At 40.1% G+C, this 15,360-nt stretch overlaps 4 protein-coding genes across 5 annotated transcripts in view; 2 read left to right on the forward strand and 2 right to left on the reverse strand.

Moving 5' to 3' along the window:
- Positions 1–366: 366 nt before the first annotated feature.
- Positions 367–2,430, reverse strand: LOC119546041. The gene is made up of 2 exons (XM_037852065.1): positions 2,357–2,430; positions 367–1,791 (listed from the first exon to the last, which is right to left on the reverse strand). Exons 1-2 carry the CDS (start codon positions 2,369–2,371, stop codon positions 529–531), a joined length of 1,278 nt encoding a protein of 425 aa, XP_037707993.1. The 5' UTR covers positions 2,372–2,430; the 3' UTR covers positions 367–528.
- Positions 2,431–3,138: 708 nt separating this feature from the next.
- On the reverse strand, positions 3,139–4,955 carry LOC119546032. The gene is made up of 3 exons (XM_037852054.1): positions 4,839–4,955; positions 3,528–4,778; positions 3,139–3,431 (listed from the first exon to the last, which is right to left on the reverse strand). Exons 1-3 carry the CDS (start codon positions 4,948–4,950, stop codon positions 3,256–3,258), a joined length of 1,539 nt encoding a protein of 512 aa, XP_037707982.1. The 5' UTR covers positions 4,951–4,955; the 3' UTR covers positions 3,139–3,255.
- Positions 4,956–5,159: 204 nt separating this feature from the next.
- LOC119554667 (cell wall protein DAN4) lies at positions 5,160–7,352 on the forward strand. Its single transcript, XM_037865672.1, has 5 exons — positions 5,160–5,303; positions 5,359–5,428; positions 5,812–5,871; positions 5,949–7,010; positions 7,095–7,352. The coding sequence occupies exons 1-5, from the start codon at positions 5,187–5,189 to the stop codon at positions 7,286–7,288; spliced, it is 1,503 nt and encodes a 500-aa protein (XP_037721600.1). The 5' UTR covers positions 5,160–5,186; the 3' UTR covers positions 7,289–7,352.
- Positions 7,353–7,553: 201 nt separating this feature from the next.
- The window catches only part of LOC119548545, a 33,324-nt gene continuing 25,517 nt past the window's right edge, over positions 7,554–15,360 (forward strand). For both annotated transcript variants that reach the window (XM_037855844.1, XM_037855852.1), the window contains exon 1: positions 7,554–7,912. The gene's annotated coding sequence lies outside the window, so the exon portion shown is untranslated. The remainder of the gene's footprint in view (positions 7,913–15,360) is intronic.

Genomic DNA, 15,360 nt, shown 5'->3' on the forward strand with positions numbered 1-15,360 from the left:
GTCTATAAGGAGAACGAGGTCTCCCCGCCCTGTCACCCTGCTCCATACCCTGCCTATCAAATAAATCGTTATTTAAAGTACACACTGCCTGAATGTTAATTGCCCTTAAAAGCTGATAACTTATCGGGATTACATAAAAAAAGGAATGCTTGTGTATGGGTTTCAGGTCCCCTGTTGGGGAGCCATAAAAAGTTTAACCTCCCAGCGAAGTTGTGGACTCGATAGCATTTATAATATTTGTTTTCTTACGATGATATGGTCTTACGATGGTCACTTAAAAAAAGGAAACAAAGGAAAATGCTTTAAAAATTATAATACATTTTTAATTTAATATTTATTAGTAAGAAAATATTCAAATATTATGGTATTGAAATTATTCTTTATTCGGTAAAATATTATATACAAATGGCGAGTTCAGCAGTAGTTTTATAAAGTATTCTATGTTTTGGCTGACCAAAAATACTATTAGATATTGAGGCAAAAGGTTTGCGGAAAATCTCAAGAGTTTTAAGTTATATTTAGAACAGATCAGTAGTTTTCGCTATTGCGTTTACTGTAAGCGGATCGAACAAAGTTGCGGCGGCTTTGGCGGCGTCTTCTCCTCATTATTTCAACGTTGTAATCATCTGAATCCCTATCGTCTTCCGATGGCTTTTCCAGATGAGCAGGTGGCCCTTGTTGTGAATCCTTGGCATTCATTTCATTTAGGCAGTTTTCTATGTTAATATCGTTACATAAGATCCACCCATCGTCTCCAGAACCTGCGATGTTGCTATCTACCTTGATATTTTCATTATTATTTCCATTGTTACTTCCATAAATATTTTCATTATTATTTCCGTTGTTGTTGAAGCCTGGGAAGTTGCCATACGGTGGATATGACATGAATGGGTTGTACAAGTAAGGAGAATTATACATGGGCATCATGGGAGCTCCAAATCCCTGGAAACAACCTGCACATTCTGTGGGCAGACCATTTTGCAGAATGTATCCATAGGGATAGTTGAGACACTGCTGGCAAGTGGAGCGTTTTACCCTTGGTGGCTGAACCAAAGCTCCATTTTGTCCTGGATTTCGGCCACAGGAGAAATATGGCCAATTGTTGCCAAGGTATTGACACTGTGTGGTTTGTTTGGACTTCCTGGAGTGGGATCTCCTCCTCCTTGGCACATATTCGATGGTCTCGTGGCACTGGTCCGAATCTTCGTCATCACATTGGACCACTCTCTTGGCCAACATCACTCTGGCCTGACATCTTTCGCCACAAACCCGTAGGCGGCTTTTCTCCCGGCAATCACGACCACCTTCTTGCTCACATTCCCGATCCAATCGCACCACATAGCAACAGGATCCCTGGTCATTGTAGCCTAATCCAAAGCGTCCTCCCACCTGGGAGACATTCTGATTCACCTTCACATTGACCTCATTTCGATTCTGGATTTGGTGTTCGATTATGTTGTTGATCTCATTGGTGAGGCGAATAATGTTGGTGGTATTAATGGGGGCTTGTGGAGGTGCCACTATATCTGTATCGTTAATACCCTGAACCATCAGGGGCTTATCGTAGAGTTCCGGACAAACAGGGCACTCATCCTCGCAGGTCTTATTGTAGTCGCAAACATTTATACAATTATCTCTGTTTTGCTGGCACTCTTCGTAGTCCCGTAGAGTTGGCTGTTCGTAGTTCTGGAGTGGAGTTTGCACCACTATCGTGTTGTTTTTCAGCTGATCCTCGGCGCTGGTGGCAAAGGTCAGCAGGTGGAGGAACCCAACCACCGCCCACAGGTGCAGCTGCAAAATAATTCAATAATTAACGGAACCCTTAACTTTTATAGGTATAAACATTTTCAGCAATGAACATTTTTATTCAGAAATTGGTAAACTACCCAGTTACTTTAAATAATTCCGTATTTCCTATTATAAGATAAGATTAGATTTCCGACTTCTATTTACCATCTCACCGCTTTCTTTGTCGATGACTAGCAAAATCAAAGTGTGAATCAACCAGATTTGTATTTAAGTTTCAAAAACCGTTAGTAACTATCTTTATTATTGGACGCTATTTAAATGGTTATATTACTTTATTTGCCCACTACTTTAAGGTGCCAAAAATCAATAACATGTGATGTTATCATCTATATTAATAGGCCCATCAAATTCGCTACCATCTGACAATCAAGCAAATTTCATAACAATCGGTTGATAAGAAAAGTGCGAAAACAAGAAATTGCGTAGACATTTTTTGGCAATGGTTTAGTCACCAGCGTTACCAATGCCAGCTCCTTAAAAATATCAATTAGCGCTAAAAACGAGCGAAATTCTCGGACTTTGCTGATCCCGGTAGTTTATTACTCACCTTGGAATGCGGCATTATCGATAGTGTTTGGCGGTTCGATTTAACGGTACGTCCGCTGGTGCGAAAAGTAGAGTCTCAACTGCAATGGTCGAGTGGTGGCTGAGGAACCACCCACCCACCTCTTACCTACCCTTGAAGATAAGGCTAGATAACACTATCAAAGAATTGATTGCTGGCGAAGCTTTCACTCAATTGCCATCCGAATCACTCGGAATTCTACGATTCTACAAATATAGAAAAAGCGAACGATTATCATCAGCTTATTTGAAGACTGATAAGGGTTTTGCTCTCCACTATGCATTGACAATGGGTGCAGAGATCACACAACATATGGGAACTCATTTAAAATCTTTATTAAATATATTTACTTTATCGAATTACCAAAATTCTAGCTCACTATTTTATTGGTGTGGCGCTTAGAATTTTCGAAAATGACGCACTATTTCATATCAATTTCATATCACCATGCCCTATGACGTCAAGTTATCAAACTATTGACAGTAATACTAGGAAGTAAACAATTTAGATAAATTCTCAGTGGCTTAAAATATCAACTAGGCTAAAATATAATTAAAAGACAGATTATGGAATGTTTTTAATTTTTTTTATTTTCTCAAATTGTTATTGGGAGTGGTCAGGAACACAAATGTATCATTTGCGATTGCATAACCTAAATTACTGCCTTCGGTTATGACCAATTGATTGTTCCAGTAATATCTGCACAAATATTGGGTATAGAAAGTTTACCTGTAAGCTCTTTTTTGTTAAAATAATGTAACTTCTTTTTTTAAAGCATTTTAAACATATATTTTTTACATAGCACTCAAAAACAAAATAGGGAGTTGTTAAAACATGATTCTTAGATTTTTAATGGTTTTAGGGTTTGATATAGTTTATCTTTACGATATTGGGAACCATCCATCATCCGCTCGGCAGCCGATTTGACCAGGATATTGAGAGCAATATTGGGTCTGGTCATAAAAGGCGCAGTTGTGGGTGCTGCACTTGTAGGAGTAGCAATACGAGGAGCAGGTCGAAAAGTCACCCATTGCGCAGCCACTGCAGTCGTAAAAGTCTAAAATATAGAAAATTAGTGGATAGTATCATATCTGAATGATATTTTCTTGTATAAAAATATTTTCATATTCTTAAAACTGATAGTAAAACTTACTCTGAGCCTGTTGGCAAAGGCCTCCATTGGACTGGCAGCCCTGACCCGCCCAGTTGGGTGGCATGACCACCATCTGGTTGTTGTCCTGCGTCCATGTGGTTACGTTCTGTGGTGCCAGAACCACCTTGTTGGCACTGCAAAAGGAACCACACTGCTGCTGGCTCCTGCTGAAGCACTTGTATCCCACCTGATCCACCTGGGTGCTGCAAATCCTGGGAGCAAATACATTGCAGCAGGGACCTGAAGGGGGTTTTGGTACCAGCACTTCCTCCACCTCATCCTCCTCTTCCTCATCAGAGGTTTGTCCTTGGATTGCGATGGAGGCGTTGACCTCGACATTGTTCACATTGTTGGTGATTAGGTGGGGCAGATTTCCAGCTGCCTGGTGTACATAGTTTTCTATATGAATGTTGCCGATTTCCACTGGCTTGGGTTTTGAGCATCGAATTCCAGTCCAAACATATCCTGCAGGACAGCGGGCCTGAGTGCAGCGTCCTTCGTTGTATATTTCATATCTTCCACAGAAAATTAGACGACAGACGCCTTTTATAAGGATTGTTCCTTCCGGACAGCGGATAATGGGAGCCGGTGGTAGAATAGGGATAGGGTCTGGTATTGGGTCAGGTCGGGGTGTATTATATGGTGGTAGAGCTGGTTGGGGCATGGGAGTCGGTTGGGGAGCAGGTGTTGATTGGGGAGTGGAAGTTGAGGGTGGAAGGGTCGGATATGGAGTACTAGCGTTGGGACAGTTATTAGGACAGTTAGAGGAGCAATTATTATTACAGGAATTGGGACAATTGTTAGGACACTGTGAGGATGGACAATTATTAGGACATGGGGGAGGAACAACGCTGGGATTTAAAGGAGCATTGGGGCAAGCTGGAGTTACCGGATCCACTACAGGATTTAAAGGAGCATTGGGACACGCAGGAGTTACCGGATCAACTATAGGTTTAAGAGGAGCGTTGGGACAAGCTGGATTTACCGGGTCCACTTTAGGTTTTTCAGGAGTAACTGGATCCACTGTAGGGTGTAAAGGAGCGTTGGGACAAGCAGGAGTTACTGGGTCCACTTTAGGTTTTTCAGGAGAAACTGGGACCACTAAAGGTTGTAAAGGAGCGTTAGGGCAACCTGGAGTACTAGGGACAACCACAGGATTAGCAGTATTGCATGTTATCCCCGTTTGACCACCGCATCCATTAAACACATTCACAATAATGGGACTGCAACCGCCATTGGCATAAACCTGACCTGGGATATAAGATATAGCACTAATAAACCGAAGTCAGGAGTGTTCCAAGTCTAACTCACCATTCTGGCAGGGATTTGTTATGGTATTGGTGATAACCTCCGCAGGGAATAGACCAAGGCAGATTAGCAGCAGCAGCTGAGGCAGCCGGGAACGCTCTTTCCGAACAGACATACCGATTTGAACTGAAACCGGCTCACCGATTACGGATCAGGAACAGCTGAAGCTGTAGCTCAAGCGACCTTCACCGTTATCTGAGGCGTGCGGAGAAGGTTATCGCGGCGCCAGCAATTATGCTTTCCATTCAGAACAAATCCCAATCCCCCTGAGCTCATCGCCGGATCGACGCTTCGATTAGTTTAGTCTCTCTTTAAGTGCGGACAGCCGTGCATCGCGAATCGCTGTCTCGGATGCCGGAGATTTCGATCCGGAACTCACGCATAATGCTTACGAAATCGGTGAGATCGCTGCTGGTCGTCTGGCTGATCTTCAATGCAATCTGTGGAAGTGCTCAAGCTGATATCGTGGTAAACCAAAGATGTTTTATTCAGATCCCAATCCTTGTAAACTGTCTATCCATAGGAAGCCTTGTGTCCGGCGGGATATCAGTATATCGATGGCAAGTGCTACAGCTCTTCTGTTTGTCCCGAAGGTAAGATTCCTCTCACAGACCTTTAATCGCTTGTCACTAAAAACAATTATGTATACGCACTGGTGTCTAATATTATCAGTCACTAATAAAAATAATCAAATGTTTCACAGCTTGTTTTTAAATAGCATACAAAGTAAACAAAAAGTATATTGAAGATGGCTATATATTTTGTAGTTGTAACCATTTGAGTTGTATATGCAAATATTACGTTGGCGAGTGCTTGCTCCTTATCAGCAATATTAGACTTTTAATAAATATTAGAAATATAAGCCACTACGCTCAAACTCATTTTACAAACAATTGGTTTATAAAACTTTTACTCTTGACTATAGTCAAAGTAGTAGCTATTACTTTATTGATTTATATTATCTTTTTTCGATTAGGACACTACTTAAACACAGATGGAAAATGTTACCCACAGACCAATAAGAAGTGTCCACCTGGTAAGGATGTCCCTAAATAATAACTGGTAAACATTACAACCTTTGTATTATATAATCCATTTTATTATTATATTTAGGTTACTTTCTTAACACTGATGAATTGTGCTATAGGACTAATCCAGAACCCTGCCCTTTTGAAACAACAACCACAACAACGGATCCCACTACTACTACAACAACAGAACTAACAACTACAACAACGACAACAGAACCGACCACTACAACAACTACAACAGAACCAACTACTACTACAACAACAACGGAACCCACCACTACTACTACAACAACAACGGAAGCCACTACTTCAACAACAACTACTACAACAGAGCCCACTACTACAACAACAACTACAACAACAGAACCCACTACTTCAACAACAACTACGACAACAGAACCAACTACTACAACAACTACTCCTACGACAGAACCTACTACAACAACAACCACCACCACGGAACCATTTCCGTATCCACCTCCCGTTATTGAAGAACTGACTCGCTGTCCGCCGGGCTCGATATTCTACGAATCGCAATGCCGGAAAATCGTCTGTTCAGAGGGTGAATACTACGCTGGGCGCTGTATTTCATCGGCCTGTCCACCGGGAACCGTTTGGTACGGAAAACGGTGCCAGGAACCAGGATATATCACCACAATCCTTGAGATCGCCAATGTGATCCACAACGAGCATAAGTACTCGGTGACCAGCGAAAATATAAACCGTGTGGAGTACGTTACAGCCGCACCCTATGATCCCGATAAGGACAAAAGCTACGATTTTAGTACACCCGAAAACATACCCGATAACGTTGTGGCTCCACCAATAACAACAACAAGACGTCCCTGGATATTTCCCAGTTTGAGGCCAACTACGGAGCAGTCGGTGGTCGATGAACCTTTTCCGGATCGTAATCCTGGGCCGGGCTGCTGTTTTCTGAAGAGTCCCCGAATCTGCATCAACTACGCCCCCAATTGGGTGTGTTCTAGCAAGGAGAAGAAGTTATGCGATCCCAGGGTCTGCACGGCCCCAGTGGTCTATCTCAAGCCCCCGAAGATCGTCTATGACGAAAACACGAGGCGCGTGGTAATGCCACCCAATCCGCCACTCTTGGCCTGCAGTACGTCGGAGTGCAAGGAGAGCGGTGAGTGTTGCCTTAAAAATATATCTATAGGTTTTACTTTTTTTTTAAATACAATTAATAACCATTTTTTTTCCTTTTTTGCAGAGGTTTTGGATTGCTCCGGCTGCAAGGATCATCAGCGGGATAAGTGCTCTCCTAGCTGCTATAGTTACTACTGTCCTAATGGAACCTGCGCTTTTATGAAAACCGAAGATTTTTGCGCCCTATATCCGGGTGAATTTGGCTGCAATGCGTTGGACGGTTGTATCTGGGATTGGTGCAGTAAGAAGTGCTACTAGTTGAATTGGTTTTGTAAACCTAAATAAATATTATATTTGAGATCTTTGGTAATGTTTAGTAAAATTTCCCATTTTAAATTCAAATTTCACCGTTACCACGAAATATCGATAAATAGCGAATACACAATCCCAACTGTTAATGCCCCCCAATTGGGGCTTGCTCTCTCTCTTGCTTGGCTCTCTCGTTAACAGGCATGCTATTCCGATGAATCGATAACATTTGGGGGCTGCTCCAGCTGTTGGCGGCCGTCTTGACTCGTCTCACTTTGTTTTTGCATCGCGAGCGGAACGGTTGTCGCATCGGATTCGAATTGGTAGCGGAAATAGCGGTCTAGCGGAGAGCGGGCCTTTCTGCCTTTCTGTGTGCTTTTGGAAAAAGTTTGTTTGAAAAAAGTGTAAAGAAAGCGGCGCCGCCAAGCGAGTTCGCGAGTGTGTGTGTTTGTGTGTGAGCCTCTGTGTTTTTGTGTGTTTGCAAATACAAAAGAAGCAGCCCCAAAGCAACAACAAAGTGTCGGCGGCTTTGGCGGTGGCAGCGCAGTAGCAGCGACGCGGCAGAGCAGTAGCAGCGCAGCGGCAGAGCGACATCCAGTGCATTTTGGTGCAAACTAATTGTTGTTGTGAGAGGTACGCCATATGTGTGTGTATGTGTGTGTGAGTGGGCGGGCGTCTATTGCAGGTGTGTGTGTGCGATTTGATTTGCTTTTTTGTTGTGGTTTTATTTTGTCAACTTTTTGTCAAGTAATAAAAATCAAGTGAATGGAATTTGGGGAGAAAATTCCAAATAAATAAAATTTATGAAAAATAATGAAAGCAAAAGCCTATAATATAGAAATTTTCGAATAAACAAAATAACTTTCAGAACTTATAATTATCAAATGAAATAAACAAAACAATTAAAGATATATGCAAAAAAAGCAAAAGCAAATTGAATGAAAAAAATCAAATAAGATAAACATAGGCGCAAAGTCAAAATAAAAGAAAATCATATTTAATAAACCGCATAGGGGTGTTGTATAAGCATTTGTTTACCTAGTGCAAAGACCCATAAATTGTAAAATTCCCCCAGCAGAGAAGGGTTCTCTCTCTCTCTCTCCCTCTCTCTCTTTCCCGCTGCCGCTTGTGTTAATTGAAAAAAATCAACAAACTTCCTGTTTTTTTTGTGTTTCCCTCTCTTTTCCGCACTTTTCATAACTGTTGCCGCAGACAACAAGAGTATTATTGTGGCAGTACCGCCCCCTCTCTCCCACCACCCACAAACTCTCTCCGTGAAAAGGGAAGCGAGTTCGTGAGTGTGTGTGTGTTGGCAAGAAAGTTTTGTATTTGCTTTTGTGATTTCTGCTTGCTGTTTGATATTTGCCAGAAGTGCGGGCGTTGAAGTTTTTAGTGCAACATTTCTCTGCTCCAGCGGGAGCTTTTATGTGTGTGTGCGCTATTATTAAAACCCCCAGCGCTCCTATGTGTGTGTGCATGGGGCAAAAAACTATGGCCGCATGTATGTGTGCGAGGCGTTGGCGTTCTGACCAGAAGAAGAGGAAGATAAAGCAGCGGTAAAGGGTAAAAGGAAAAGGAATAGGAGAGAAAGATAGTGAGAGAGGGTGGGGGAGAAAGTGGGCGGGTGGGAGACTGGGATAGGATAATAAATCAGATAAAGCATAATGCATTACCATCAGGGAAATCAACTAAATCAGAGGAAGCCAGCAGATAAAATAGATAAATGTATAAAAAGACATGGGAGGTACGAAATTGTTAACCGTTATGTTCTCCAGAAAAGGCTTTCTATGTGTAACAAATTTAGGGTAAACCCAAAATTCTTATTCGTTATGGAAATATTACAAAAACAAAGGAAGCAAATAAAATATTGGCCTGCCAATTGAAATTATTAAAAAAGACATTGAGTCATAATTTATAAAAGTCGTAACTTACTCAGAAAATTAAGCCCATGTGTTCCCATAAGCCCCAGAAATGTTTAAAAACAGTTAAATATTACTTACCTTTCATCGATTCCAAAGCCAATAAATTAACTAAGAAAATGGGGTAAAAAATGTCAGAGATATTATAAATAAATCATATAGATTTACAAATTATACTTTGTTTAGTCACAATAAAAATACAGCAAGTTAAATTGGGCTTTCGACAAGAAGTTTGGTATTCAAGCTCTAAAGGGTGGATTACTCGACAGAATTCAATGATGTCTAAGAGCTAATTAATTTCAGAGAAGTTCGAGCCACATAAGATTGTCGGTTTCGGGGTCAGTTCATAAACAAATCAAATAAATCGGGTGAAACATAAAAGTAAACATTATGGGAATCAACAAACGGCGCCCAAGGAATTCCTCTTCAATGGGAATTTCGAATGTTTACCTTTCGCCCACTTGGCCCCCACCCCTTTTTCGCCCACTTGCGAGACATAAACGTCGCCGCACATTTGCCGTACGTAACCCCCCTTTTGAGAGGGGTTTGTAATAAAGCGTTTTACGATCTCCGCTGCCTGACGCACTTGTTGTTTTTATGACAGTTAAGCTATTTTGCGTATGACACGTTTGACAGATGCCAAGCGCCCAATGCGACTGTCAACGCTGCTGTTAAACTCAGGTCATCTCGCTCCCTCCTTTCTCCGGACTTTCCCTCACCCTTTTTATCCAATCAGCCACCCACTGATTCATTTTTAAATTAAGAGAAATGCACACTTTTTTGGGACTCGATAAAAGTCTTGGTAACAAGATTACGATGTAATCAGTATATATTTATTTTCTTTCTATTTCACCAAGCTTCCTCCTTGAATCTAAATGATTTGAGAGTCTTATAGATTAAAGAATTTTTTTATATATTTTGATTCTCATTTGGTTTTAATTATTTAATTCAATTTGTTTAGAAAACATATATTTCTGAACAAGCTATAACTATTTTATAGTTATACAATTTAAAACATGTTAAGATTTTACATTTTTTCTTGCCTCACATGATTTATTCTGGGTACATATGTTAAACTTTTGCTTTCCAAAAATAACATTTCGAATTGTGCTGTGTTCAACCAATAAATCGTGGCACCCTAACCCACACCCCTTTGGTGCCAAAAAAAAGTTTGCCTATGTTTGTTGCCAGGCATTTTAATTTCAGCAACCATTAGGCATGCGAAAAATGGACGGGGAACATAGGGCGAGGGGCGAAAAGTGGGCGGTATTTTCGCAGCTACTTTTACGCATGTTTTCGCGCAGAGGCCCCAAAAAGAAGGCGGCTTGACATAAATTTTCTCGGCCAAATGTGGCGAACTACGACAGCGGCTACAGAAACAACAATAAACTGGGCCACGCCTACCAAAGCCATAAGCTACAAACATCAAATATCAACAGCAGCAACAGCTAAAACAACAACAAACAACCGCCGCCTGGCTTGTCGCATGTAATTGCTTGCCGCAAAGTAAATGACAATAGCGCAAGGCAAAAGACACCGTCATCGGGAGCAGTGGGCCAAAAGTGATGCTAGTCTTTATAGCCCACAATTAAGAACCAAGTGATCTCACTCATTTCTATAACCAATAATCAAGAATTGATTACATGTTGACTTGGACTTGTCTGATTTATTTTTTCTAGCGTGAGCTGTAAAACTGTAATCAACAATCCAAAATCATTTATTTTTAGTTTAAGAACTAGAATTTTTTAAATTAATATATTTAAGGTTTTCAAATGTTTAAATTCTGATACACAGAAATTTGCTATTTTGTATTCTCAGACGTATTAAGTATACGTAAAAATACATTTATTAAGTATACGTAGGGCAATACATTTTTGGAAAGTTTTATCATTTCCTTCTATATTTTAATGAAACTTTTTTTTTAATTTTAAGATTATTAAGATATCATAATATTATTGCTTTTATCCTATTTTATGTTTACTTTAAGATCATTAATCTTTAAATATTTTTTTTTGTAATAAGTATTTTTATAGATTTTAATAGATAACATTTTTTTTTGGCTCTAGCTCGAATATGGCCCACTGTGCCGGCAAACAAGCTGAGGTCGGTGTAACTAAAAACCGCAAAAGCTTGTCACTCCCCCTTTCGCCCCTTTCGCCTCCGCCACGCCCCCTTTGCTCGCACACACTTCTATGCTGTCGAAGTTGTTGCTTCCGCTCTCGCGGTTTCGCCGCTCTCGCGGCTTGAGTGTGTGTGTGTGTGTGCGTGTAAAAGTATCTTTCGCAGTTGTATCTTTTTGCTGTTGTATCTTTCGCTGCTGTTGTTGTTGTTCTTGCTGGGCTACGTACGTGGGCGGCAAAAGCATTAGAAAAATAAAACGAACCTCAAGCCGTAAGCCTCAAGTTCCAATTCAAGCTTTAAAATATTTGCCGGATGACGTCGGCGGCCAATCTTTTGTTGTCGTCAATCAAATTTGAAATTTCTTTGACGCATTGTACGGTTGCATGCTTTGGGTTTCGAGTTTCCCCTTCTTATTTCGAATAAACAATTGCAGAAAGAAACTGATAAGGCAAGCAAACATTTAAACACTAGCTGCCATTTGCGTATCGAATATCGTTTTTGTTTATTCTCCTCCCATTATTACTTGAATTTATTTTCCCTCTTTTTGGTCAAAGCTTTTGGCCTTTTAATATTCATTTATTCAGCCATGTTTATTTATTTATTTGCGTGTCTCTCGGCCAGAGTGTTTGTGATTGTATTTCTGCTGGTGTGTGGCTAAAAGACCGAAAGACGTAAAAAAAATAACGAACAACGTGAAATCGCATGCTAGGAGCCATGGCCATGATTTTGAGTTTCAGCAAGCCAGAGTCGCGACAAAGAAATCCGAAATAAAATCCAAATAAAATATAATCGTAAAAAGGCACTTGGCATCCATTCGATACCCTTGTTGAGGGTCATCGATTACTTTGATTTGTTATTTCTGCAGTTCGGTTTCCTGCTCTTTGTGGGGTTACCAATAAAGTTGGCTAACGTATGGGTAAACCTAACCCAGTTCCTGAGTTACATTTAATTTGTACTCACATAATGTTTTTTGCTTTGATAAGAAAGTCGTAACTTTACTAAAAGGGCAATTAGAGGTAAACTTTTTATGATCCATTGGGATACATGATTGTAAGTTAGTTAACGATTATTTTTTAATACTTATCCGTTAAAGAACACTTTAGTTTTTAAAAACTTACTCTTTAAAGTATTTTTAACCATTCGGGTAAATTAAAATTTATAAAAATGTAAATCAAAAGAATAAAGATAAATGCATTTTACGATTTAAATTGTTACTTATAACATCATAAATTCCTATTAAGTTTTCAAGCTTCATCGGCTTTTTTGCTTGGTTTGCTCTGTTAAAAGGAAAACCATATTTAAGCTTAGGGGAAACTTGCCCTGCCAAAGCCATAATTCATGTACAAAATCATAAATCTTCCAGATTTTCGGTTGGACCGAGCGTAAATCATTTAGTTTGTACGCCAAGAAGGAATTAATTGAGATCTTTCAGACAACTATAACGAGTATATACACATTGGATTTATAGGAATGTGCTTTATCTGGCTTGACAAAGCAATTTAAATATTTTAAATTAACGATTGCCAGCATGTACTTTTATGGAAATTTTATTCGGGAAAACAACGATGCCAATGGGAAAAATAACAAAGATAGAACGGCTTGCCACTCCCACCCATTCCCAATATTACCATTTTTTTCCCCGTTTTTCCCACCAAGCGGAGGCCAAAAGTTTTTCGTAGCTCATAAATTCTTTTGTTTGACTCGTTTTTCTTTGATTTCTTTAACCGGGCACGTAGCGAATGAAACCCCGGGTAAGGAAAAAGTGAAAATTCAGTGGGAAAATTGTCGCTGTCTGTGGCCCACTGCGATTACAGCAGCAAGAAAAGCAGCCTCAAAACTAATTAGTTGCGCTGCATTCAAACTGAGTTTTACTTTTTGCCTCAGACTGCAACTTAGATTGAGTAAGACTTTCATCTGATCCCCTTTTCCACCGCTTTTTCCCCCCTGCCCCTCGATTTTCCACCACTTTTCCATGCCATGGTTGTGCAACTTTAGGCGCAAGCGAGATGGAGAGAGACAAATTCAGTTAACTGTTACACACAGTCACTGACTGACTTAATTCCCTACATTTTGACGATTGTACAAGAGCTTCGTGAAGCTGGCACATTGGTAGAAAAGTGATCTGAAAATGATGCCCCTGTTATTTTAGGGACTGTGCTTGAGTAATGGATGCCCCGATCATAATCAGCTTGATGTTGCCGCCTGATTAAGCGCTCCAAACAGCGCAGATTGTTTACGATGTTACGCCAGACTATTTATAAACGATCGGATTACACCTGATCATCAGTTTCAGATTCCTAAAGCAATTGGGTCTGGAAAATTTATTGTTTGCTTAGTCAGCCTCAAGGCGCCAATATATTTCTATCTGCAAAGGGCATCAGTCAGGCATCACATTTAGATTATACACTATCTGTCAAACTAGTTTATAATACGTATACCTAATTATTAAAATATTCAAGTTTGATAACAACCAATCGGTGCTAATAGAAACGTTCTATATATAGGAAAGTATAGAAGTCGATTTTTGATAACAAAACTGATTCCAAAGTTTAGCTATTTGTCATTTGGCTTTCTAGTACTGGTTCTAAACTCATTATTCATTTGATAAGAATATTAAGTTTTTATTACCTTCTATAAAATACCAGTTCTCTTTTAATGATGTTTGCAACTCAAATTTAGAAAATACTTTTATATCATTTTTTATATTTATCCAAAGCCATTTTTCTAAGCATTTCAATTAGCAGTTCGTGTGCTTTGCCCATTAAACCATCATCACCGATCTTTATTCTTGGCCAGCCTCTTCATAAACCTATCACACCGCGCAATCCATAAACCATCTGTTGATCCATTCCCCCTAAATCTGTCGGCATTATCATATCCCCAACGACCTTGGGCCACTGTGCAGGCGATTGTCGTTGGCTCTAACTTTGGGATGGTCCTGCTGGTATACTGCTTTACTGATATAATCGCTGCTATAGCAATGGCATCTAGTCAGTCAGCCCGAATCAGCGTCTTATTGGGATTACGCTGGTGCAATGTTTTCGCCAGAGGAGCGGGAGTCGTGTAATAAAAAGTATCTTGGCATCTTGCAGATGTCTCTCCCGCGTCGCTTCTGCTTTTGGGCATTAATGAATGAATGGAAACCGTCTTAAGTAAAGCCGGCTTGGCCAACTGACAGTGGGGGAGCAGCTGGGGAAATCAGGGGGGCAAAAAGGGGGCAGAAAAGGGCGGTAAGCTGGGAGTTTTTCTCATTCCGTGGCTGCGCTTCGCTGCGCGTCAAATTTGCGCTCGACCCTCCCACCTCGACCATTTCTTGATAAATTTCCATAAAAAAGGAATCAACCGAAAAGAGCGTGTAGTGGCACAAAAAAATTGACAATGTTGAGAGGTTTTTCGGGTGGGAGAAAATGCTCGGTGTGTATATATATGCAAATCAAGTAATTTGTCTCTAAAGCATTTGTCTGGCTTCCGAAAAGAGAGCAAAAGATGCAGATTGGTAAGAAAAAGAAGACGAGACGAGAAGTCGAGGCAGCCACAACTTCCGGTGTCAATTTTTTTCTTCACTTCTTATTTGTTTGGTGCGTCTTCTGCTCAACTTTTGGTCTGGTTGTGTAGGGGGAAGGTTTTATAAATAAATTACAAAACAAAAACAAGACAGAAACGTCGGTGAAATAGTTGGGGAGAAGTCGTGGAAAAAAAGAAGAAACGCCTCGTCTTCGTTTTTGTTGTGGGGATTGCAGGTGGAAGCTGTTATCGTCGTTGGCGTTTTGCAAAAGAGTTTTCATCATTGTCGATAGTCTGGTGGATTATGGGTGCTACGATTTTAAGTGGAGGTTGAAGACCTCAAAAAAATGCAAATACGCCAGAGGTAACCTTGTAAATTATAGCGTAGGAGGGAAAACAAAAAATACACAAGTGCCTTTAATAAAATACAAATATATTTAAAGAATATTTCAAAAATATTATTATTTTAAGCTTGAAAGATAGAAATATTTTAAAATTACAGTGCTGCTTTTTTCGTCTTAAAAATCAAGTTAAAAT

The sequence above is a fragment of the Drosophila subpulchrella genome, chromosome 3R (genome assembly GCF_014743375.2).
Source record: "Drosophila subpulchrella strain 33 F10 #4 breed RU33 chromosome 3R, RU_Dsub_v1.1 Primary Assembly, whole genome shotgun sequence".
Lineage (NCBI taxonomy): Eukaryota > Metazoa > Arthropoda > Insecta > Diptera > Drosophilidae > Drosophila > Drosophila subpulchrella.